The sequence below is a fragment of the Cricetulus griseus genome, chromosome 4 (genome assembly GCF_003668045.3).
Source record: "Cricetulus griseus strain 17A/GY chromosome 4, alternate assembly CriGri-PICRH-1.0, whole genome shotgun sequence".
Taxonomy (NCBI): Eukaryota; Metazoa; Chordata; class Mammalia; order Rodentia; family Cricetidae; genus Cricetulus; species Cricetulus griseus.
This window is the reverse complement of record NC_048597.1, coordinates 102,005,845-102,029,998: the sequence shown is the minus strand read 5'-3', so window position 1 is coordinate 102,029,998 and position 24,154 is coordinate 102,005,845. Positions and strand designations below refer to the sequence as shown.

Genomic DNA, 24,154 nt, shown 5'->3' with positions numbered 1-24,154 from the left:
TCACAGAGATCCTGCTGCCTCTGCCTCCCGAGTGCGTGTGCCACCAATGCCCAGTTGTGTAAGGTTTTATTGAACCCTTTTTGTACTTTACATAATTGACAAAAATGGAAAACACCCACCTATATTTGAGATTACTCAGATGTCAATACAAACACCAAGCCTGTGGGTGTGATCTTCTGAGAGGACAGAGGAACCTGCAGTCAGGCATGCACAAAACAGCAACTCAGGACACATTTGTCCCAGTTCAGCTCTGGGCCGAGGTGGCAGCCCACACTGTCCGTCCATTCCTGGGAACTCCTGGGAAGTGACTGGCTTGTGTCTACTTTCCCTAATGCAACATCACTGACTTGGACCTTGAGTCTTTCCTGTCACTCTGGTTAATGTTGCCTGGGTACTTGTTTAGTGGAATCAGGACTAGTTTCCTGAGTTAATCCTGCCAGGGAATATTGTAGTTGCTGTCAGCCCGGGGCAGGAAACTAATCTGAGCTGGTGTGTACACAGACCACACATCTGACACATAGGACTCAACTCTGTTCCTCCAAGTCACCCGCCCATCAGCTGGTTGGTCCATCAGTAAAAAACAATTTCCTGAAAGAACTACCAGCATTCCATGCCAATTTGTACCTTCTTCAGTTAAAAAAAAAAAAGTAGGTATATGCGTTTTGTGTGTAGGGCCCTACAGAGACCAGAAGAGGGCATTGGAAGCCTAGAACCTGAGCCACAGGCAGCTGTGTACCCTACCTGAGGGACAGCGAACCCAGTCCTGAGCTTTTTGTTTTGATTTTTTTTTTTTGGGGGGAGGGGGTTGAGACAGGGTTTCTCTGTGGCTTTGGAGGCTGTCCTGGAACTTGCACTGTAGACCAGGCTGGCCTTCAAACTCAATGAGGTCTCCTGCCTCTGCCTCCCAAAGATGTGTCCCCCTGCCCCCAGGCCTGAGCTCTTAAAAACTCTCCATTCTCCAGACATTCCTTTCCTGTCTTCAGGAGCCCCACCTTTGCCTTTCCTTCCAATCCATTTGACACTGGATCTCCAGTCCCCCAAGCTTCTCCTGCCTCGGCCCCTTGTGGGGCCCATGATACTGAGCTTGCTTGCCCTTGGCTTCTCTCAGTTGCCTGGGTTGCAGGGGGGCTCTGCTTCCTCCAACAGTCTAAAACTAGCCCTTCCTTCCTGGATTAGCACTTGTCCCTGGCCCCAGGTTCCCCTCCTTACACAGTGTGGGTTTCTTGGTGGTCTCTACATCTATGGTGTATTGTGAATAGAGCAATATGGCAAACTCTGTCCAAACCAGTTTCAACAGACAGAGCCTTTGAATTCACAGCTCCAAAATCTAGGGGCACTGCCACCTCCCATTGTGTTGTTTCACGATGGTGCCAGAAATGCTTGTCGAATAGTTACTCGGCAGGGATACCCATACACTCACAACTGGGACTTCTTCAAAAGGGACAATGAAGGCCAGGCAGCCCTGTACCCACCATGTAGCCAGGGCAGTGGCTCTGCCATGAAACCACTCACCTAGCTGGAGGGCCCAAACTTTAGAGGAACATAACCCTCTTAGGTCACAAGGGCATGCAGATAAAGAGGGAAGACATCAGTAAATGGGGAGTGTCAAGTGTGTGTGTCACACCCTATGCCAACTTCAAGTTATTTTCTCTGCTCAGGGTCCTATGGCAGAAGGCCAAGGCTGATGTCCTTGAACTGCCTTTGACCTAACCAATGGCTCTGACTTCCCTTCCTCACTGAAGTTTATAGAACAGTAGGTCCAAGCTCCACAAAGCAAGCAGCAAAGTGTGTGTGTGTGTGGGGGGGGGGGTATAGAATAGTACGAGGGGCCAGCACTCAGGCCAGTTCTGATTTCTGGTCCTCTCTACCCCCCACTACCACACACAGGGTCAGAAGCTAGAGGTTGTTCCCAAGTAACAGGGACCCAGCTTCAAGCACAGCACCTGGCTTAACACACCACCCCCCTAGAAGTGGGAAATGGAAGGACCCACTATGAAAGGAAAGTAGAGTTCAAGACTAAGGAACTAAAGGCAGAGCCCCCCAGGACAGCCCCTCCTCCCTCTTCCAGGGTACACAGCAAAGGGCTAGGCCCCACCACTGCAAACCCCCCCCCCCGCCCACCACTGCCTGCATAAGGAAAGACAAGGGGCCGCCACCAGACAGACAGACAGACACGGACAGGTTAACAAGCTCGCATTTAATAAGTCTGAAGTCATTCTCAGCACATGGCATTGTACACGGGCATCTGTGGAAACAGATTCATTTTAACAGGTCGTAGATTAAAAAAGTCATAGATACTGTGAGTTCTGTATAAACGGGTGGACGGCAAGTTAGTTCCTTTTGATTTATAAGCCTCAGCATCACCGCAGAATAAAGAATGTAGCCAAAGAAAGCGCTATCGGTCACTCGTATAGGACAGTGTTGTTTCTATAATTTGAAGCTTTCTGAATGGACGGGTTCAGGCCTGATCCAACTGTAAAAAGATTACTCAGTGAATAGACTATCTGGGAATTGTACAAAGTGTCATTAACTTCCATCATTAATAGCTTACCCAGCACTAAATCACTATTGCTATTTAAAATAAAAACCTGCTTCTGAGTCCCCACGGAGGCGGCCTGTGCACGCAGCCTCAATGCCCTGGCCACCTCATGTCCAGGGCGTGCCAATACAGTCCAACAGAAACTTTGGCTTTAGGAAGGAATCACAAACATTGAAAAGAATGGCTTTAATCGTCATTAAGTGTGCGGTGGGAGGGAGTGTGCTTCAGACAGTCTGGGCAGGGCAGGCAGCAGGTCATGCCTGCTGCTGTCGCCGCAGACACTATTTGTACATAACAAGACAAAGAGGAAAAGCAGTCCCTTTCAAACAAACTTAAAAAAATTGTTCACAGTGGTTCATATCAACAGAATGCATTTATGACAATGACATGTACAGACTCACGCACCCTAGGGCTTTCTGTATATCCTAAAGAAAACAAGCATTTACATTATTCATGATTTATACTAAATTAAAAAAAGACCAATAGTACACTTGCCCCTCGACAGGATAACCTGCCGAGGTGTATAGCTTAACACCATCATCAGAGTTGTCTGCAAAGGGAACAGAGGTTAAAAACAAAAACGCTTTCTTGAGAATGACGCGCTTCCACTCGCTGCTATAACCAGTGAGTGCCAGCGGTAACCAAAATGGAGGAGGGCCCGGCAGGTCGACCTGGGCAAGCTGACCAGCACACATTACAGTTTAAAAATGAAGGTTATGTACGCTATGTTACAAGTCCCAACCAGGCAGTGTCAAGTGACATCTATTTCTTTGCTTGCTTTGTGATCATACCCCTTGGCGGTGTGACGGGTCTCGTGGCGTTGGGCTTCTTCTTCTCTGCAGGCTTTAAAATCTGTGAAGACGGAAAGATACCAGGCACCTTAGGAAATGTATGCAGGTTCTCAGTCTTGTCCTCATCTTCCATTCACAAGTTCCTGCCTAACACTGCCCTACCCCAAACTCAGAAAACCCTTCTACACATCACACAGACCCAGCTACTAGTGCTCGAGCATTTTGCTGGAGATGTGCCAGAATATATACAGCTAGAATACGCAACTTGGCAAAAAAAAGTTCCTGTCTGGGTAAAGTGATAAAGTCTAGAGAGCTCCCACAACCTTGGGGAGTTCTGTGGAAGGCAGAGTCTGCAGTCTGGGGGTGGGGTGGGGTGTGTGTGCTTTGGGCTGCCTCAGGACTTCCATGGCTACACTGACATTCACAGCTGAGTGACCTACTACACTGAATGTGAGAAACAGCCCAACCCCAACAACTGGAGATGATATTCTGGCAAAGGAGCCCCATGTGGTGGCACATATCACCTCTAGCCTCAGCGCTCAGGAGGCAGAGGCAGGTAGGTCTGTCTATTAAGTTAGAGGCCAGCCTGGTCTACATATGGAGTTCTGGGCCAGCAAGGGCTACATAGACTGTTCCAAAAAAGCCATCTGCAGACCCCAAAGCACTATCTATAAATTGATGATGCAACACATCATTTGCTTTCACTTCTCAAAGAATTCAACTACACCTAAATTCAACACTGGGGAAAGGTCCTGTTATTTTTCCTTCCTTTGGAAAGAGCCTGCAAGGACTCCCATGGGACAAACACAGGTCACTGGAGAAGAAAACAGTCCACCCAGGAAACAACAGGGAGCGCTGTTTCTCTGGAGTCATGAAAAGCCGCCACTGTCTCACCTGGAAGGAGCACATGAGGGTTTCATCCACACTCATCATGGCGCCTGCATTGTCAAACTCGCCACAGTAGTTGGGTGCAGAAAACAGAGTGACTAACTGCCTCTTTGCAAAAAACTCATACCCATCTTCAACCACCTGCGGAAAGACAGTGTCAGTGTGAGTGGCTGCAGGCTGAGCTGTGCCGCTCTCGTTCCCCACTGAGCTTGGCCTCCTGCCGCTCTCCCCAGAGGCACACTGTGTGGCAAGCCATACCTACCCACCAAAATCAACAAGGAGAACCTGCTCACACACATGCTCTAAGTGTACATGTAAAATTCAAAATCAATACCTGATGGGCTCTACATATAAGATCCAAATCATGCTTATGGAGAAATTTTGCAACCACTTCTGCACCAAATGTGAAGGACACTCCTCTGTCATTTTCACCCCAGCCTAAGACATCTTTATCGGGGTCAGACCACAAAAGATCACAAAGAAGACCTTGATCTGGTACATCAGTTGGTCTCATAATTCGCCGAATCTGCTCCATAGATTGAAGATCTGGTGATAAACCTATTCAAGGAGACAGGAAAGAACACTGAAGAAGCAGAATTGTTAGAAGAGGCTGTCTGCAGAGGCTGCTGCTGCCAACAGCTGCACTCAAACCTGTGGCTCTTCTGTTTACTTGGTTTTGATCAAAACAATGCAATAAAACTCTGCCACCAAATATGCACAAAATTTACTGTACTGGTGTGCAAGGCACAGGGACAGTCACCTCAACACAGAGCACTGTGAAGTCAACATTCAGTACCCTGAATCCACACCTCTCCCGACAGAGGGCAGCAAGGTGGACACACCAGGTGCCACCATCAGTCACCACATGCAATGGCTGGGCCCAGGGACATCGTTCAACTGTGAGGCAGCTCCAGAGCCTCTGCTGTCCACAACCTCCAAATCTACAGAGGACACAGAGTAGACTGTGCCTTAATAAAGCCTGTGGTTTTGATAGCTGCTTAATTTCCAGTATCATCGCCTTGCAATTTCTGTATACCTCACACACAGCATAGCCATGAAGCAAAGCAAAACCACTTTTGGAAGGAACCCCAGTCAGAAGGTCCAAGAAAACACACAGCTGAGCAGACATACTAGGGTTCATTTTATATTAAAAATACGACCTATTTTCAACCTGCCCTCACACTTGACCCAACTGACAGCTGCTATGTCCCCATGGACAAGTCCTAGCGCATGCACAACAGTCTACCTTTTAGAAGGGGTGGAAATTACACATACCTCCATGACAGCAGAAAATCTTCTCATCCACGATGGCTGCTATCGGTAAGCAGTTAAAACAGTCTGTGAACGTTTTCCACAGCTTAATGTTGTATCTTCTTTTGCCTGTAAGAATGCAGATGGTCACCCTACTGTTCAAGTAACTGAAACATGCTATAGCATTAAGAGGCCTTGCAGCCTCAGGAGGGCTGGGGTACAGGACACCTGGAGCTGGTTTATCCAGAGGCAACAATAATACATTCCCATACAGGGATTATTCTAGCCAGGGGACACCTCAGGTCGGCCACAATTAGTGGGAGCACCCATTCTATTCGAAGCCTCATCTGCTTTGTCTAATCTTGACCTAGAGGGAACTTCAGGGAATCCTGAAGACAATTACCGCCACATCCTCAAGTGCCATCATCTCTTCCTTTAGGGACTTGAGCTCTGGCACTCGCTGCAACCAGACAACCAGACAGAACCAAAACCCCTACTTCAGGAGGTCCAGGGACTCTGGGCATGCAGCTAGCTTAGCGTGGGCACAGGGATGTTCAATCCTATCAGTTAGTTCTCACTTACCCACCACCCCAGAGAATCAAGGCTACAGGGTTATGCCCCCTCCACAAATGTCAGGGGGTCCCCCTTAAGCACCATTCTGTGTGATAATTATGTTTTGAATTACCCCCCCCCAAAAAAAGAAAAGAAAAGCTGGGTGGTGGTGGCGCACGCCTTTAGTCCCAGCACTCGGGAGGCAGAGGCAGGCAGATCTCTGTGAGTTCGAGACCAGCCTGGTCTACAAGAGCTAGTTCCAGGACAGCCTCCAAAGCCACAGAGAAACCCTGTCTTGAAAAATGGGGGGGGGGGAGATATGATTAAAAACCCCATTCACAAGTCTTAGCAACTATCAAATTCTCTTAATTGGCTAAGGTCACAGACTCTACCTTTTTTAATGGGACACAGGGACATCTAAAGGTCTAGACTCACTCCTTGGAGTCACAGCAGGGCCTAACTACAGCTTTCCCAATCCATGTTTCCAGGCTGGGCAAACCACACTCCCTCCCTGTAGAGGCCTGGACTCTCCCCGGAGACACAGATTCCTTGGATAATTCTGGAAACTTAAAGGAACACAGCCAACACCTCCAATTACCAGAGGCTAAAGGTACTAACATCAATGTTCAGACTGAGGCCAGATGGCCCTGACCCCACTTCAAAATCCATCTGGAGTTGGGCATTGGTGGTGCACACCTTTAATCCCAGCACAGGCGGATCTCTGTGAGTTCGAGGCCAGCCTGGTCTACAAAGGGGTTCTAGGACAGCCTCCAAAGCAATACAGAGAAACCCTGTCTCGAAAAACCAAACCAAACAAACAAACAAAATCCATCTGGTCCTGTTCTCCTTTCTCGGCTGAACCTGGCGTCTGGGCAGTCACTCACTGCCTTTGCTGAGGGCTGGATTAAGGTTCTGTGTCTGAGGTGAGAAGACCCATGCTGAGTGCCCAGGCTTCCTGCAGCATTCTAGGACACATGGCCAACCCTCTACAGACTACATGACTTTACTACAAACCGCTGCATGTGTGTGCCACATGAGCAATGCTAAGTCACCAGAGTCCCTTAAACACCTGCCACTCTAGCCCAAACCCCCATGGCAGAAACAGACCAAGGATAGTGCAGCCAACAGCTCAAAACTCCTGACATTTTGTTTATGTGAAACAACCCAAACCCTCCACCAAACCAGTTCTTTTTCCCACAACAATTCTTTAAGGCTTTGGAAGCATCACTTTTGTAAATGATCAATTCAAAGTGCAGCCTCATTGGACAATCCAGAGCTGTGTGGGGTGGTCATGTGAAGCTCCCATACCCAGGAAGCTGGAGCAGGAGCCACAAGGCTGAGGCTAGCATGGGCTACTCAATCCATTTCAGAAAAACTCAAAGTAAAGTGAGATAGCCCAAAATGGGCCAGAAAACTCACAAAAACTATTTTAAAATAAAATGGGGGCGGTGTGCAATGGCTGGAAGTAAAATGCTCAGTGTGCAAGCCTGGCAGCCCAAGTTGATCCCTAGAACCCAAGTAAAGGTACAGAGAGTCAACTCCACAAACTCTGACCTCCATTCCTGCACCCCTCCACATCAAACACACAAACAATTTAAAATCAAAATCGGTTTTATAAAAACGACCCATTTATCTCTATTTTATGTGCATTGGTGTTTCACCTGCAGGGACGCCTGTGTGAGGGTGTTGGATCCATGGAACTGGAGTTACAGATAGCTGTGAGCTGCCATGTGGGTGCTGGGAATTGAACCTGGGTCTTCTGGAAGAGCAAACAGTGCTCTTAACTACTGAGCCATCTCTCCAGGACCCCAAAATGTAGGGTTTTCTTTTTGGTTTTTTGAGACAGTGTTTCTCTGTGGAGCTTTGTAGACCAGGGTGGCCTTGAACTTCCAAAATGTTGTTTTTAAAGCATTTCTTTCTTCATTAAGCGTATTTCAGAAAAAGTTAATGCCTCTTCCCTAACCACAGCTGTGCTAAAAGAATGCAACATACATTCCAGAAACAAATGATTTCATTGCAAGATCCCACTTTCACACAGCGCCCTCTAGCACAGCAAACCAGCAACAGACTGGACAACTGCAGCTGTGGCCCAGCTTGCATTCACAGGTTTTCAACAGACACTCCATGGACCAATCTAAGGGAAGCCACGAAGAGCGGGGCCATTTGGACAGGCTTTCAGAGCGGCACTAACAACAAAGTCCTGTGAGCCACCTAGACATTAGTGGCTCTTTCCATCCAATCCCATCAGCACCCGAGTCCAGGCAGCACTCCCTCAGACTAGGATGAGGCGCAGCACACGTGCAGCAGCTCCACTCTCACCAGCCCAGCAAGTGGTCCAGCTTTGCTGGCACAGCACCTTCAAGCCCCGCCCCTTGTACTTACATTCATCGTAAAATCCGTAGATTCTATTGATGCTGGCACACTCATGGTTCCCTCTGAGAAGGAAAAAGTTCTCCGGATACTTGATTTTGTAGGCCAGCAAGAGGCAGATTGTCTCCAGTGACTGCTTGCCCCTGTCCACATAGTCCCCAAGAAACAAATAGTTGCTTTCTGGCGGGAAGCCACCGTATTCAAATAGCCGGAGCAAATCATAGTACTGCCCATGGATGTCACCTGGAGATGAGAACTCAGTGTTGCCATCTGTAGAGCCTTCAGTTCACTGACAAAACCTTGGCAAGACACCCCTTAAACATACATCGCACGTGACAATAGATAGCCTCTAGTAAGTTTAAAGCCAACACCAATTCCCAATCTTGCAGCCTATTTAGTTCAACTAACCATGTTAGGCAAATGCACATGTCCACAGCCTACCACAGGTACAACTATAATTAATTTATTTTGTGGTAGAAAGTATCTTGTGTCAGCTTGCTTCCTGCCAAGTACTGTGGTTCCTTCCCTCTCAGATCACCATGAGACCTCTGCTCAGCGTCAGGGTCCTATGTCAGCACATCCTTTGTCAATGTCCAGTGAGGGAGCCGGCCCCCTCACAACACTAACAGCACACCAGCCGCCATCTGTAACTGCTGCCAAACCAAAGAGCTTCACTCCTAACACACACGGTTTACCCAGAGTCAGAGATGCAACCCATACCACCCAGACTGCTCAGCTTTAGACCATGGCCTGTACCTGCTCCATACAGCAGTGAGCCAAACTAGACCAGGCTACCCCCACAACCCCGCTGCAGTACCCATCAGAGAACAACTTTAAAACTCAATAGCTGGAAACACTTCCTCAACAGCTCCAACCTCACTCAACATAAAGGGTCACCAAGGTGCCCTAACTGAGGGTCAGCTGAGTGACGGAGGCACTCAGTGCCACACTCACCACATATCTTGAGTGGTGCTTCAAGTTCCAGAAGGATAGGCTGACTGAGGAAGATCTCCCGAGACTTCAAGCAGAGTCCTCGGATTTCGTTCTCCTGTAGCTGGACATTCTTGCCTGGCTTGGACCCCCTCACTGTGGAGAGAAAGGCAGTGAGGACACAGATTCACATGGAAATGTTCATTTCTGCCAGGCGGTGGTGACGCATGCCTTTAATCCCAGCACTCAGGAGGCAGAGGCAGCAGGATCTCTGTGAGTTCAAGACTAGCCTAGTCTACAAGAGTTAGTTTCAGGACAGCCTCCAAAGCCAGAGAAATCCTGTCTTGAAAAACAAACAAACAAATAAAGACAAAATAAAATTAAAAAAAAAAAAAAGGGAAATGTTCATTCCTCAATAGTCAAGAGCCCCTACTGTTCTTGCAAAGGACCTGAGTTCCAGTCCCTTCACCCATGACGGGCAGCACATAACTTAACTCCATATCTGCAGGACCACAGAAACCTCTGGCCTTGGCTGGCACCTGCACTTCAATGCACAGGTCCACACACATTAAACAAACAAACAAACAAACAAACAAACAAACAAACAAACAAACAAGGTCAGGCTTGGTAGGGCATGCTTCAGTACCAGCACTTTGGAGGCAGAAGCAAGAGGATCTAAAGTTCAGGGGCAGCCTGGTCTACAGAGTGAGTTCTAGAACAGCAAGGACTACACAGAGAAACCCTGTCTCAAAACAAACAAAAAACCAAAAACCCCACAAAAATGTTAATGAGAAGGGAGTGGTGTTAATGTTAAACACCTGTTAGATAGGAGTTGGCCAATGAATCAGCTTTCTGGCTGGCCTGTATGATCACATGATCAACTGGAATCTGAAGATGGCAGTTGCATACTTAAAGACAAGTCAGGTTCCTTTACAGGAGTCTGAAGGTCACTCTGGCTGGGCCTGGAATGGATGCATCAGCGTCACCCCCTGAACAGAGTCCTACTGTGCCAACAGACGAGGACAGTGTCTTCTACTTCCAGGCCCCTCTTCACAATGAACTCAAATTTGCAATGGGAAAGGTCACACTGTCATGTCATGTCTGTCCTCGAAACAGCTTGATTTAACTGTTAGAAATGTCCAGAATCATTTCCCCAACATTGCCTTTTCAGGACCAAGTGCAATTCCATGGTTTCTAATTTATGAGGTCTGAGTGTTGTCCGAATTTCATTTTAGAATGCCATAGTGGGGGCTGCAGAAAGCTCACTGGTTAAAAGCACTGGCTGATCTTGCAGAGAACCTAGGTTCAACTCCCAACACCCACATAGTATTTAACTGTCTGTAATTCCGGTTCTAGGGGATCCAACATCTTCTTCTGGCCTCTGGAGAACACTAGACAAGCACTTACACAAACACACGCAGGCAAAACCATACACACAAAATAATTAAAAAAAAAATGCTCTAGAAGCTAGGAGAAAGATGGCCCAGTCAGTAAAAAGCTGCCTGAAGACTTAGGTTTGAGCCCTAGAATTCACAGAAAAAAGCCAGGCCTGATGGCCCATATCCACAATTCCAGTGCTGCAGAGGTAGAAACATGCAGATCTCTGGGACTGGGCAGCCAACCAGACACCTAATTTACTTGGTGAGCCAGTCAGTGAGAAATCCTTGGGGTGGGGTGGGGGTGGGGGTGGGGGGTTGGCAGCACAAACCCCTTGAATGAATGAGGCTATCCTCTGGCATCCATATCTAAAATATGCCACAAGCTCCTTATGTATACTTTGGTGTGTACACTGTGAACTTGCACACGAGAATCGAGCCTCCACAATGCTCAGCCCAGCCCCAATCATGGTGACTCATGAGCCCACCCCTGTAAGGTCTGGCCACAGCCCAGGCCTCAGGAGGCAAGTGTGACAGCAGTGGAGACATCTGTGTGGGCTCTAGTTACAAGCACTCAGACAATCATGTAGACTGAAGAAACAGCTCCAACTGCCAAGGATCTGAACTCTCCAGTTCTGAAGTGGCTGCTTCATGAACGGCTGCCATAGGCCCTGCTTGCTGCACATCTGGTTGGCACAGGGGCCTGAAGGCTCAGTGTGTGGGAATCTATCTCTGCTGTTTGGTACAGAAGACTGATGAAGCAGGCACTTGGGAGTCCCTCAGCACCAGGCTAAGCAGCCCATTTAAGGCTACACCTGTCCACTATGAGCCAGTGTCTTCGCAGCCAAACCCTAAACTTGAATGATCTCACTAGCTTACATTTTATTCAATTGCAGACTTCAAATCATAAAATCATTTGGCCTGATAGCTAACAATAAAGTCTAAGGCTTATGTAGCTTTTGAGTCTGCAGTAGAGCAGATAGTCCTGAAAGAGGTCTGCTATGTAGAGTGGTGTCCACTCAAGGCTGTGCCCATGTTTGAAAAACAGAGCCTTGGGGAAGCTGGCCTTCAGCCCGCCCTGCCATACACCCCCGCTTCTCTGAAGGAACAAGCTGATCAGGAATGGAATGGTGTGCAGAGCAACATTCATTTTTCAGTGAAAAATAAGCATGGGGGGGGGGGGGGAGAAGGGACAGGGAGCCAGGTGGGAGTGGGCCCCTGTGTGCAGCTTTCCCCGGCCCCCAATATAACTGGACTGAAAGACAGAAACGTGTGGGATGGGAGTTGACTGATACCCTTTGGCGTCCTTCCTTCTCTATTCTCTACCTCACTTTTGGCTATACTGGAGACTCAGGGATCCTGTATCTGCTGCCCCAAGTACTGGGGTAACAGAAACCTTAAAAAGTAGATTCTGGTGGAGCCAAACTCCAATCTTGTTTCTACAGCAATTTTTACAGACTGAGCCATCTTCCCCAGCACACCCCCCTAAATTTTATTATGGGGGAGGTTTGAGGGCGAGTGTAGTTCAGGACAAATTTGTGGAGTTGGTTCTCTCCTTCCACCCTTTTGTAGGGTGGGTTTCCAAGGATTTACCTCAGGTCTCGAGGCTTACACTTTTACCCACTGAGCCATCTCTCACCAGTACCCTCTATGTTGTATAGTTTAGGCTGAGCATGTACCTCAGGCATGACAATTCTGAGAGATGAAGCAGCCCTGCTTAAGCCTTTGGGAGAGGGCAGGAATAGCAGTCAAGCAATAAAAGCTTTCCTTTGCCACCAGATCCACAAGACAAGAGGACTCCAGGAAGAGATGGTGGGATCTCTGCCTTCCTGGCCAGAAACATGGGCAGGCTGCCCTGCAGGAGACTTATTTCTGGTTAGGAGGGAACTCCTGGAAGCTTCTGGTGTCAACAGGAATTTTCTTCAGTGGAGCTCCACACTTGTGAATGATCTTGTGTCTTTGATGAGAGCCTCGCTATCTGGCTGCTCCTGGTACAGACAGGCTTGCTTTGTCAGCCTTCTACTGGACAAAGGCAAAGGCTACTCATACTCCTTGGGTGAAAGCTTCCACCTGTACATACTTTGTGAGCTCTTTTAATTAATTATAAAAAAAAAAAAAAGATGGGGGGGAGGGAGGCTGGAAAGATGGTTCTTCCAGAGGTCCTGAGTTCAATTCCCAGAAACCACATGGTGGCTCACAACCATCCATTATGAGATCTGGTGCCCTCTTCTGGTGTGCAGATATACATGGAAGCAGAATGTTGTATACATAATAAATAAAACCTTAAAAAAATAGAATTAAAAAAGAAAAGAAAGAAAGAAAGAAAGAAAGAAAGAAAGAAAGAAAGGGCCAGGCGTTGGTGGCGCACGCCTTTAATCCCAGCACTTGGGAGGCAGAGGCAGGTGAATCTCTGTGAGTTCGAGACCAGCCTGGTCTACAAGAGCTAGTTCCAGGACAGCCTCCAAAGCCACAGAGAAACCCTGTCTCGAGAAGAAAAAAAAAAAAAAGAAAAAAAGATTTTTGAGACAAGGTCTTACTATGTAGCCCTGTCCAATCTTGAACTCAGAGATCTGTCTGCCTTCGCCTCGGCAATGCTGGAATTAAAGGTATATAAACCACCACAACCAGCTGTTATTCTTGACACAGGATCTTACCATGTAGCCCAGGCTAATCTTGAAATTCATAACCTCCTGTAGCCTCACCCCCTCTACCCACCTGGCTGCTTTTCCATTTTCCCCCAGAATGAGGCAGGAGCTGAGTATTGTTTCTTCTGATAAGAAGATCAGATGCATCTCTTAGATTTATTTCTATCTGAAAACTGGTGCACATTACACATGGCCCCAGAGCTTAACTCCATCTAAGCAGCTTAAGGGAAAGCTATAAACGCATCCACTGCCACAGCATCTTCCACAGCTGGCAACAGCTGCTCACCCTCCAGGACTGCCCAGACTTCTCTTCAATAGAGAAGTTGCTCCCTGCGCCAAGAGCCTGCTGCACTTTCTGAATTACTGGCAACACCTGGTTGTCAACCAGTCCCAACTGTCAGTCTGGTTGACTTACCTGCTCACTGGGATCCCCTGATGTAGGAGGAAGTTTGCACCCATCTTTCCTGCTGACTTAAAACATTCAAATCAACACACTCCCAGCACTTGGGAGGCAAGAGCAAGCAGAGTACAAGGCCAGCATGGTTTACACAGAGAAACTCTATCCAGAAAAGCAAAGAGAGCACAGGACTACACTCTTTTAATGGGCTTTGCCAGGCATTCCCAGTAAGCACTGGGTATGTTCTAAAAGCTGCCAAATCAGTAAGATCTGCTTTAGCTCTCAATGTCGTCAAGCAGAATGACTCCTTCCCAGCGCTTCACTACGGTTGGGTTTGCTTGCCACTCTCAGTGAGACATCTGTCCTGCAAGAAGGGGACATTTAGGCAAACTGGTAGCTAACAGCAAAGATTGTTCTGTAGAAACTAGTTACCCAAACATCATAACATCACTGAAGTTTCACCAAAAACCCCACTGACAACAGAAAGCCAACCAGGAGCTGATAAACCCCAAGATCAGTCAGGGTGCTAATGAGGATTATTTGCAGCCCTAGCATCTCTCTAGACAGCAGTAACAACAGCCTAGCAACAAGCAAAGGAGACAGCATTACCAGAGGAAGATGAGGACATTGAGTAATGGGGGCTAGAAAAGCCCTCTCCATGCGGCTGGTGGAAACTTGCCCATTGTGTACCAAGTTCTGGGTCCACCCCTGCATAAAACTGGGCCTGGTACCAAGAGAATCTAAAGCTCAAGGTCATTTTCATCTACACAGAAGTGTCTAGGCCCGCCTAGGACACAGGAATCTCCATCTCAATTAAAAGAACAGGACAAAAACCCTACATGAATCACAATGAGATCTGGAACAAAAAGCAGCAGCACACAAAGAAGGAGTCAGCAGCCCTTGCTGTCTTGTGCCAAAACGGGACCCTAAAGCAGCAGTCAGCCAAGCACACCAGCAACTTTAGTCCCGGCACTGGGGAGGCAGGGTCAGGCAGATCTCTGTGAGTCCAAGGCCAGCCTGACCTACATACATAATGAGACCCTGTTTTTAAAACAAACAAACAAACAAACAAACAAACAAACAAACAAGTTACTTTAGCTGGGTGGTGGCGGCACACACCTGTAGCCCCAACACTTGGGGAGGCAGAGGCTGGTGGATCTCTATGAGTTCAAGGCTAGCCTGGTCTACACAGTCACTTCCAGGACAGGCTCCATAGCCACTGAGACACTGTCCCAAAACGAAGCCAAAACAAAACAAAAACCTGTTACTTTCATAGTATTTTAAAAATTGTTAGAAAAAGATTGAGGCCAGCCTGGTCTACAGAGAGAGTTCCACACAGCCAGGGCTATTAATACAGAGAAACCCTGTATCAAAAAACAAAACAAAAAGGATCTCAAACCAAATAAACTTAGTAAATGTTTGCAACACTGTACACTTTCTCATGAACAACAAGTTATTTTCTACAAAACATACAAGCTATAGAAACTTCCCAAGAACCCTCTTTTCCTCCCAACTACCAAAGGGAAGTACCTCTTCCCACCTCACTGTTGCACACCACCCCTGCCAGCTGGCTGCTGCCACCATGTACACTTTAACTCTGGCTTCCTGAATGTGGGCAATTGGGATATGCCTAAAAAAGCTCTTAGCACTTGAGAGGCAGAGGCAGGCAGACAGATCTCAGTGAGTTTGAGGCCAGTCTGGTCTCCGAAGTGAGTTCCAGTACAGTCAGAGCTGTTACCCAGAGAAACCCTGAAGAAGAAAGAAGCAGCAGCAGCAGCAGCTCTAGCCAAAAATTTCAAGGATGCCTCTTGTTTTCTATGCCAAACACAAAGCAACACACTGAAAACAGCGTATTTAGCCTAAACCAGGTATTGGGCCATCACCTCTGCAAAGTCATCCTTCAGGTGGGAGGCAGGAGGGTCAAAGAGTCCAAGGTCATTCTCAACTACAAAGGGAGTGGAAAGGCAGCATTAGAATATGTCTTGAAAGAAAAAGGTTGAACCTATCCACAGCTGAACATAATTGGGCATCAGTACCTTGCCCATCTGATCCTATGAATTTCTCTTTAGGGCTCTTGGGTAAGCCCTAAAATTACTCACACCCTTCAAAAATGGAGGGGGAAACATCCACAGAACCTATGAAGGCATATCTTGCCTCCACCCTCCTGACACACAGTTATGACCTCAAGATGAAGACAAAAATTCCTTCCAAGCCAGGCGTTGGTGGCGCACGCCTTTAATCCCAGCCCTCAGGAGGCAAAGGCAGGCGGATCTCTGTGAGTTCAAGGCCAGCCTGGTCTCCAGAGCGAGTGCCAGGATAGGCTCCAAAGCTACACAGAGAAACCCTGTCTCGAAAAACCAAGAGAAAAAAAAAAAAGGATCTGCTTTCTTTAAGGGGCCTCTGTGGGGTTTCTGTAGCTCCAAGGCAGTCCCCACCTGGGCCTTTCTCCCTCATATTTTTAGACTGAGAAGTATACCAGCAGCCCCAGCATTAATCAATTAAAGCCTAGGATTGCCCTGCTACCCCACGTCCCCCAAGCAAAGGGGCAGTCAGACTCTGGGAGTCATCCTTGCCAAAGTGGGTTTTTAAAAAAGGCCCCAAAGTACCTGCAGATCATGAGGGAAGGGAGGGAGTCCTGCTCTGCCTTCCAGGTGAGGGATGGGGGGGACACACCTGTCCATGCTGGGAAGCACAGGAAGTCCCTGTTAGAATTATCTTGCTGTGGACTCTGCTCAGTTTTAAGATCTGCTTCAATACAGCCAAGCCCATGGTCCTCACTTATCTTTCCTATAGGACCTTAACTACAGGCTTCTGAACCTACAGAACAGGAGCACTGAATAGCCACACACAGATTTGGAGACTTTTAGGACTTCAGACTGTCTTCAGAAAGATGAGAATTGGCAAGCACTCTGTATTAACGCAGCCACTTCTCCTGACCTTCCTTTACAAAAACATACTTTTTAAAAAATGGGTTTTTCATGACAGGGTTTCTCTGTGTAACAGTCTTGGCTGTCCTGGAACTCACTGTGGAGACCAGGCTGGCCTCTAACTCACGGTCTGCCTCTGCCTCCCAAGTGCTGGGATTAAAGGTGTGCACCACCATGGCCATGGCCTGGCTAAGAAACACACTTCTTGCCCACTCAAGATGTGAAGCAATTACAAACACTTAGTACTCAAGAAAAATGCTAGAGGTTTCACGAAGAAAGTGCCCCAATTCCACGCACTCCCCCTTTAACCAATACAACAGAGCAGGAGGCCAGGCCAAACCCAGCTAGCCTATTTCCTATTTAAATCTGTTCTGCTTGAACATAGAGCTGGCAACGTGCTAACACCAGAATGTGCTATAGAGTAACAGACCTTCCATCAGAGTAGCTGACCACACAGGGACGGGGCTCAGGAGAAAGCTACTGCAGTTAGAGTGCTGCAAAGCACTAGTGTTTACCATCCAACCCCAATTTCCCATTATTTGTTTTGTCAGACAAGGTCTCTGTGGTCCAAGCTAGCCTTGACCTCCTGATTCCACCTAAGTGCCTGGGACTACAGGTTTATACCATGTCACTATTTAGCCTTGGGTGGCCTGGATGGAATTTATTCTGTAAACCAGGCTGGATTTGAAAGTGTTCCACCTGCTTCTGCTTCCCAGTACTGAGATTAAAAATGTGTCACCATGTCCAGGTTAAAATTTATCTTTAATCATCTGTCTGTACAAGTTACGACATGTATGTATGTATGACATGTATGTATCGGGGGGCCAGGTGTCTCATCTTCTAGAGCTGGAATAGCAGGCACTGAGCTGCCCCATGTGCTGGTAATTGAGCTTGGATCCTCTGGAAGAATAACATGCTCTTAACCATCTCTCCAGCCCTTGATTTTTTGAGACAGGGTCTCACTATGGATAGCTGGCTGGCATGGAATTTGGTGTGTAGACCAGGTTGGCCTCCCAGCTCACCGCTCTGGGATGAAGGAGTGTGCCACATGGCCACACCTCATTATTAAAGACCCTGTCCCATCTCGTTCATACAGCCCTCGCTTGCAAAGCCCTTTCTCAGCTCGTTCATAGCTCTTAAGTTTGGGAGTTCTTGAGGAAGGGTTCCAACTGTGAGACAGATATTGCTATCCAACACAGCCTGGCCTAGAATGTCTGCATTTCCGTGTCCCAGGCTCCAGAGTGTTGGGGCAGTAAGGTGCCCAACTACAAAAGAATCAATTATCAATTGGAAAAAATGCCTCATCAAGTGACAAATCTTATCTCCACCTTTTGGAATTAAACCCTGAATTTCATTTTACTATGTAGAGGTGTGCAAGTACACACTTGCTGGGAGCGTTTGGGGAGGGAGGGAAGCAGGCGAGAGTCTGGTTCTCCTCTCAAGTTCTTGTGGGTCCTGAGGATCAAATCAGGTCTTCGTGGTTAAGGGCAGAGCCACTAATTATCAGCTGAGCCATCTCTAGAGTCTATGAATTACTTAAATCTCACTCCCAGTGTTCAGAGATGACGGCCCTAAAGATGGTACACAAAGTAGAGAGAGCACAACACCACATTCTCTAATGGAGAAGCACACACATCCTCAACAGAAGGCTGTGGTTTTGTTAAGTTCACATACAGAAATAAGAAGAAACATATACTGTGCAACTAGCTTATTCTCAAAGCATTTAAATATAGTATCCTACTCTATTAAGTTCAAAAGAAAATAAAAAACCAGCCTGGACATGGTGGTAAAGTCTCCAATTCCAACACTTATAGGAGGCAGAGGCAGGCAGATCTCTGTAAATCTCAGGTTAGCCTTTGCTTGGTAGTGACACTCAGTCTCAAAATTTAAAAAGTAACATTCAAGAAACTATAGGGGCCCATCAATGGTGGCACACACCTTTAATCCCAGAGCTGAGTTCAAGGCCAGCCTGATCTATGTAGAAAAAAGCTGTCTTCAAACCTGTTCCCCCCATAAAAAAAAAAGAAAAAAGAAGGGGGGGCTGAGGTGATGGTTCAGCAGCCAAGAGCACTTGCTGCTCTTGGGGATAACCCTGGCTACGCTCCCAGCACAGATAGTGGCTCACAACCATCTAACTCCAGCCCCAGAGGACCCAATGCCCCTTTCTAACCTCCTTGGTTATAGGCATGCATGTGGTAAACACATACATATGAAGACAAAGCTTAAAACATAAAATCTAAAAACAAAAATTTTTAAAGGGGGAGAAAGGAAAGCTGATGAAGCAAGCCTACACAAAGATAAGAACAAACTACACACACCCAATTGTCCTCTAATCCCGGGTGCTGTGGCCTGGGTGCACTCACACACATCCCATGTGAAAAATAAATTTAAAAACAAAAGATGAGCCAAGTTTACTGCTAAAACTTTTTCAGCATAGTGTTAAACATAAAAAAAAAAAAAAAAAAAAAACACAACGAAATCTGAGCTGGGGATGCAGCCCAGGTGATGGAATGCTTACTCAGCGTGTAGGAAGAAGCCTTGGGTTCAATCCTCAGGACTTCATAACCCAGGCTTGGTGGCTTATAACTTCTAGTACTTGGGAGGAGGCACAAGGATCAGGAGTTCAAGGCCAGTTCTGGCTCTGTGGGACTTTATCTAGGGGAAATGATGATAAAAGCCTTTAATCCCCAGCACTCAGGAAGGGGAGGCAGAGGGATCTGAGAGTTTGAGGCTAGCCTGATCTACACACATCGAGCTCCAGGACAGCCAGGACTGCAGAGACCCTGTCTCAACAAAGCCAAAAACAAAAAAGACCCGATCTAAACAAAGCAATAAAATAAAGTATTAGGGGAGAAAATGCACAGATTAAAAAGACACTTTTTACTTTTCTTTCAATGACTCTGCAGCTGTTCACCACCACCACTCACGGCATGTTTCTTACACGCCAACAGTATTTTAGGCAAAAGCAGCAAAAGCCAGCTAGTTAATAACATTGTCAAGAACCCAATCAGCATTAGGTCGGGAATTGTGGGGAGTCCCTATGTCATATTAATCTCTCACCAACTAGGAACCCACTGCAGCGCCCCCCACCCACCCCGTCATAAGTCGGACAAAAGAAAAGATTTTTAACCTTCCCTTAGCCACTAGGCACGCATGCCCTGCGCTCCCACAGGGTGAACAGTGGAAGAGGGCAGGCAGGTCGTGTCTAGACCTTGGCTACCAGGGGTTTGAAGCGGGACTCGCCCTTGGTCAGGCGAGGTCTTTTAAGTTTCTTCCAAGATAACAGCACCTACCTGGCAGGGCGCTCGCTGAATGCAGCAGCGCGCCCCTCTCCTCGGGACAACAATCTGATGAGCAGAGAGCCACAGACACTGTCACCCCGGTCGCGGCTCGGCCCGTGTGCGGATGCACGTTCAAGGGGAAAGAGCGCCGGAGGGAGGATGGCTTTTTTTTGGGGGGGGGGGATGCAAGGGACGGGGCTCTCGTCGCCCCGGGACGTCGCCCCGCCAAGTCACACTGGGTCCTTGGACTCCAGATTTATCACAATGTGAGAGCAAGGGCAGGAGAGGCAGTAATAAAAACAAGGGGTCTGTCCCTAGACCCGGAGGCGCTGTGTGCGCGCCCCAGATCCAAGCGGCTTCCGAGGACCGGTCCCCACCGGGCCTGGTCCCACCGGCCCCGCCCGCCCGCCCGCCCGCGCGCCGCTCACCTTCCAGCAGCCGTTGGATGATGCTGTCGATGTTGAGTTTATCGATATCCGCCATCGCCGTCCTGCCGCCGACCCTCCCGCAGCGGCGCCGCCGCCGGCTCGCGCCCGGGCCTCACACGTCCTCCTTCCTCACGCCACGAGCCCCACGAGCGGTGGTGGCGGCGGCGGTGGCAGCAGCAGCCGCGGCGGGTCCCCCCCCCAGCCGCCCCGCTCCCGGCTTCCTCCTCCTCTCGCCACTGGAACCACGAGAAGAACAAAATGGCCGCCGACTCGTCAGGCCAGCCTCGGGCGGCGCACGGATGCGCGCGCGGGGAGTGCAGCGGCGGCCGGGACTTCAGGCCCATAGGGCGCGGGAGGGCGGGGCCGCTGCGGGAGGGGGCGGCCTTCGCGCTTCAGGGGCGGGGCCTGGCAGAGACGGTGAGACACCCATCCGCGCGCGGGATCCTTCCGCCAAACGGGCGGGGGGTGGGGGTGGGGGACGGGAGTGGAGGGTGGGGCGGGGAATAGACCCCCACCCCCACCCTCCACCCCCCCGCCCCCACCCCCACCCCCACCCCACCCCCCGCGGGAGAGTGAAGTTGCAAAGTTGGCGCGCGCGCGAGTTAAAGACGGGTATTGTCCGGCGGCTGCTCGTTGCTAGAGTTAAGATCTCCTCCCGGTGCTGCTGATTTGGGGCAGATGTCTGCAGACTCGGCGGGGTGGGAGCTCACCAGGGAGTCAGTCACCCACCCCTCGGAACCAATCTGGGTTGGAGATGTCCATGGAGGATCTTTAGGAGAAGGAAGTTGGAGGGTCGAGGATTCAAATATGCCGGCTCATATTGGTGAGCAAGAAGAGCTGTATGTATGACTCTGTGGTATGAACGCTTGTCTAGTATGTGTGAGACCCTGGGTTCAATCCCCAGCACTGCCAAGATTTCGTAATACTGCAATAAAGTATCTAAGATCCAGTATTTGAAAAAAAGAAAGCCTCCCCCAGATAAAAGAAACGTTAGTCCATTGTGAGTAGTGCATAATTCAGTAACTGTGTACCTCTTGCGTGCACTTCTGCAGTTTTACATTTTAGGGAGAGGTTGGGAGACTTTTGTAAGGTGTCACCTATCTTTAGATTATCTTTCTTGAACTCAGAAAGTTATATAATAACCGTGATGTTCTCCCCTGGATTTAGCCTGAGCTGGATTGAATGAGCGCACGGCAGCAGATAAGATGGGAATTTGCGGAGGAAAGCGAGTTAGAGGCTGCTGTGCGCCCCGGGCTTCAGCACATTCTACTGCTGCTTGCCTCTGGTTTCATCGCCTCCCCGAGGGCACCCTTCTCCAGGGAGCCCCCAACTGTGCTGCCTCTCAGGCTAACTGGATCTGAAAATGCACACCCACCTGACCCATTTCTCTCTCCAAGCAGCCCTTCACAGTTTACAAAAATCCTCTTCCCCACCCCCCACTCCAAAAGCTCATGATTCTCAAAGCAAAAGGGATGCACGGATTCCCTTCCGTGTGTTCCTAGCAAGGTGGCTTCCCCATCTGGAGATTCATTTTCACCAGGCCACAGCAGCATGGCATGGGGTGCACCCTTGCAGATCTCTGGCCTCCTTTCTGCTGCTGGCGCCAACGGTGGAGCTTCTGGAGTCATCCCAGCTCCCCTCAACTGCCTGCACCATTTTACTCAGTCACCAACTTACTCTCCCAAGCTATGTTTTTGCCTACCAGTCCCACAAGTGTCATTTGTCACTCCAAGGCACCTGGCTCAGTAGACATCTTGACGTCTGGGGCCTATGCCAAGCCCTGCTGTGAATATCTTGTTTGGCTCTCAAGGAGTTTCTGGGACTTGGGCTCCTCTGGGGCAGAGTGTATCTTCCCAATGACACTTTGGGGACAGGGATATAAGACGGTTCCCTAAGGAGACAAATATTTACAGAGTGCCTACTCTGTTCCTGAGTTTTTTCTAGGCGTGGAGCAGGGTGAACAAAACAGAGGAAGCCTTTCTTTCTGAGGAAATTCATATAGAGACACTGCACTCTCATTTGTATGAGCCAAAAATTGTCTCGTTGTGCGAGCCAGCTAAATGGCTCAGTGGGTAAAGGTGATTGCCACCAAGCCTGCCAGCCCCAATACCCTAATGAAGAGAGGTTGTCCTCTGACCACCAAGCAGACATATATACAAAATAAATAAAATGTAATAAAATATTTTAATAAAAAAATTACCTCCAGGCTGGGCATGGTTGTATATGCCTTTAATCCCAGCACCGGGAGGCAAAGGTAGGCATATCTTTGTGAGTTTGAGGCCAGCTGCAGGCTAGGCAAGGCTCCAGAACAAAATCTTGTGTCAAACAAAGCAGAATCACCTCGTTGAATCCCCAATACAATCCCAGAGATTATATATCCCCATCATTCCCATTTTACAGATAAAGCTAGGCATAGAAAGGCTAGAAGGTTTGTTGAAGGTCACACAGCTGGTAAATTCCAGGGATAGCCTGAATCCACAGTCTTTTGTTTAATTAAATCCCTAAATGGAGCCTCAGGAGCCCAACAAACTGTGGCACACACTGTGTGCATTACTATGGGGAAACCAATGGAATACTCTAAATTTTATGCCCACACTGTCATAATTCTCTAGATGCCAAGCAGTAGGTGTGTAGGTCACTCAATCCATGCTCGGATAAAGGAAAATAACAGTGAGCCAGTACAGGGGACAATTTTTTGTCTATCAAGCAACCTCAAGGGACAGTTCCCCTCCAGAGTCCATAACCATGCCAGCATCAGAGAATTGGCTCTCTTGAGAGTGGTGGAACCCATAGCTGTTAGAGAATGACCTTCAGCTACTCCTCCTCCTGCCTCCACCTCCAGAATGTTGAAATTCTAGGTATGGCTGCCAAACCTGCTCTATTCCATACTAGAAAGAGCCCATGCCAGGAGACCACTCTACCAATACCGCCACATCACAGTCCCTATAGGAAGTCTGAACATACAGATTTTTGTTTTGTTGTGTTTTGTTTTCTCTGTGTAACAGCCTTAGCTCTCCTGGAACTCACTCTGTAGACCAGGCTGGCCTGGAACTCACAGAGATCCACCTGCCTCTGCCTCCCAAGTGTTGGGATTAAAGGCGTGTCCCTGAGAACATACAGATTTTTTAAATCTATATTTAAATCAATAGATCTGTCTGGTCTACAGAGTGAGTTCCAAGACAGCCAGAGCTGTTGCACAAAGAAAACCCTCTTGAAACAATAAACAAAGTTGGAGACGGCTCAGCGGTTAAGAGCACTGGCTGCCCTTCCAGAGGTCTCAGGTTCAATTCCCAGCACCCACATGGCAGCTCACAAATTGTAACTCCAGTTCCAAGGGATCTGATGCCCTCACACAGACATGACTTCAGGCAAAACCACAATGTACATAAAATTAAATTGTTAAAAGGGAGTTGCTGGAGAGATGGGTCATTGGTTAAGAGCACAGGACTGCTTCCTTCCTGTGACTCTGCTTCCTGGCCACCATGCCGCCATGAGCAGGCTAAGGACCAACAAGGAAGATCCTGATAAGGAAGTGCAAAGTGGTGTGGCCTCCTAAGGAAGGATACTCTGATATCATCTGCTTGCCTCTAGCTCCCTCACTGGATCCTGAAGAGTGGCATGGACTCATAAACTAAGGAATCTCCCCCTCTCCCAGGAGAACATCCAGGCCCTTCCTGATAAGGCCACACCAAACTCCATTGGTAATTACAAATTTGAGACTGCAGGGTAACAAACCTGTGAACGGAATCTTTCACCCTAGAAGCTCCTCTTCCCATACC

General features: G+C 48.4%; 1 protein-coding gene across 1 annotated transcript; it reads right to left on the bottom strand.

Annotated features, from left to right (window-relative positions):
- Nucleotides 1-2,176: 2,176 nt before the first annotated feature.
- Nucleotides 2,177-20,652, bottom strand: Ppp1cc (protein phosphatase 1 catalytic subunit gamma). The gene is made up of 8 exons (XM_027414061.2): nt 20,376-20,652; nt 9,346-9,477; nt 8,404-8,634; nt 5,494-5,598; nt 4,553-4,776; nt 4,225-4,359; nt 3,331-3,391; nt 2,177-2,473 (listed from the first exon to the last, which is right to left on the bottom strand). Exons 1-8 carry the CDS (start codon nt 20,428-20,430, stop codon nt 2,403-2,405), a joined length of 1,014 nt encoding a protein of 337 aa, XP_027269862.1. The 5' UTR covers nt 20,431-20,652; the 3' UTR covers nt 2,177-2,402.
- Nucleotides 20,653-24,154: the final 3,502 nt, after the last annotated feature.

What these genes read in the sequence shown, in the direction of transcription:
- Ppp1cc (XM_027414061.2), bottom strand. Translation starts at nt 20,430, where the DNA reads ATGGCGGATATCGATAAACTCAACATCGACAGCATCATCCAACGGCTG. An exon ending in CATCCAACGGCTGCTGGAAG is followed by an intron (nt 9,478 to 20,375) that starts GTGAGCGGCGCG and finishes TTCTCTCCACAG; the next exon opens with TGAGGGGGTCCAAGCCAGGC. An exon ending in GATTTTCTGCTGTCATGGAG is followed by an intron (nt 4,777 to 5,493) that starts GTATGTGTAATT and finishes CTCCTTGAATAG; the next exon opens with GTTTATCACCAGATCTTCAA.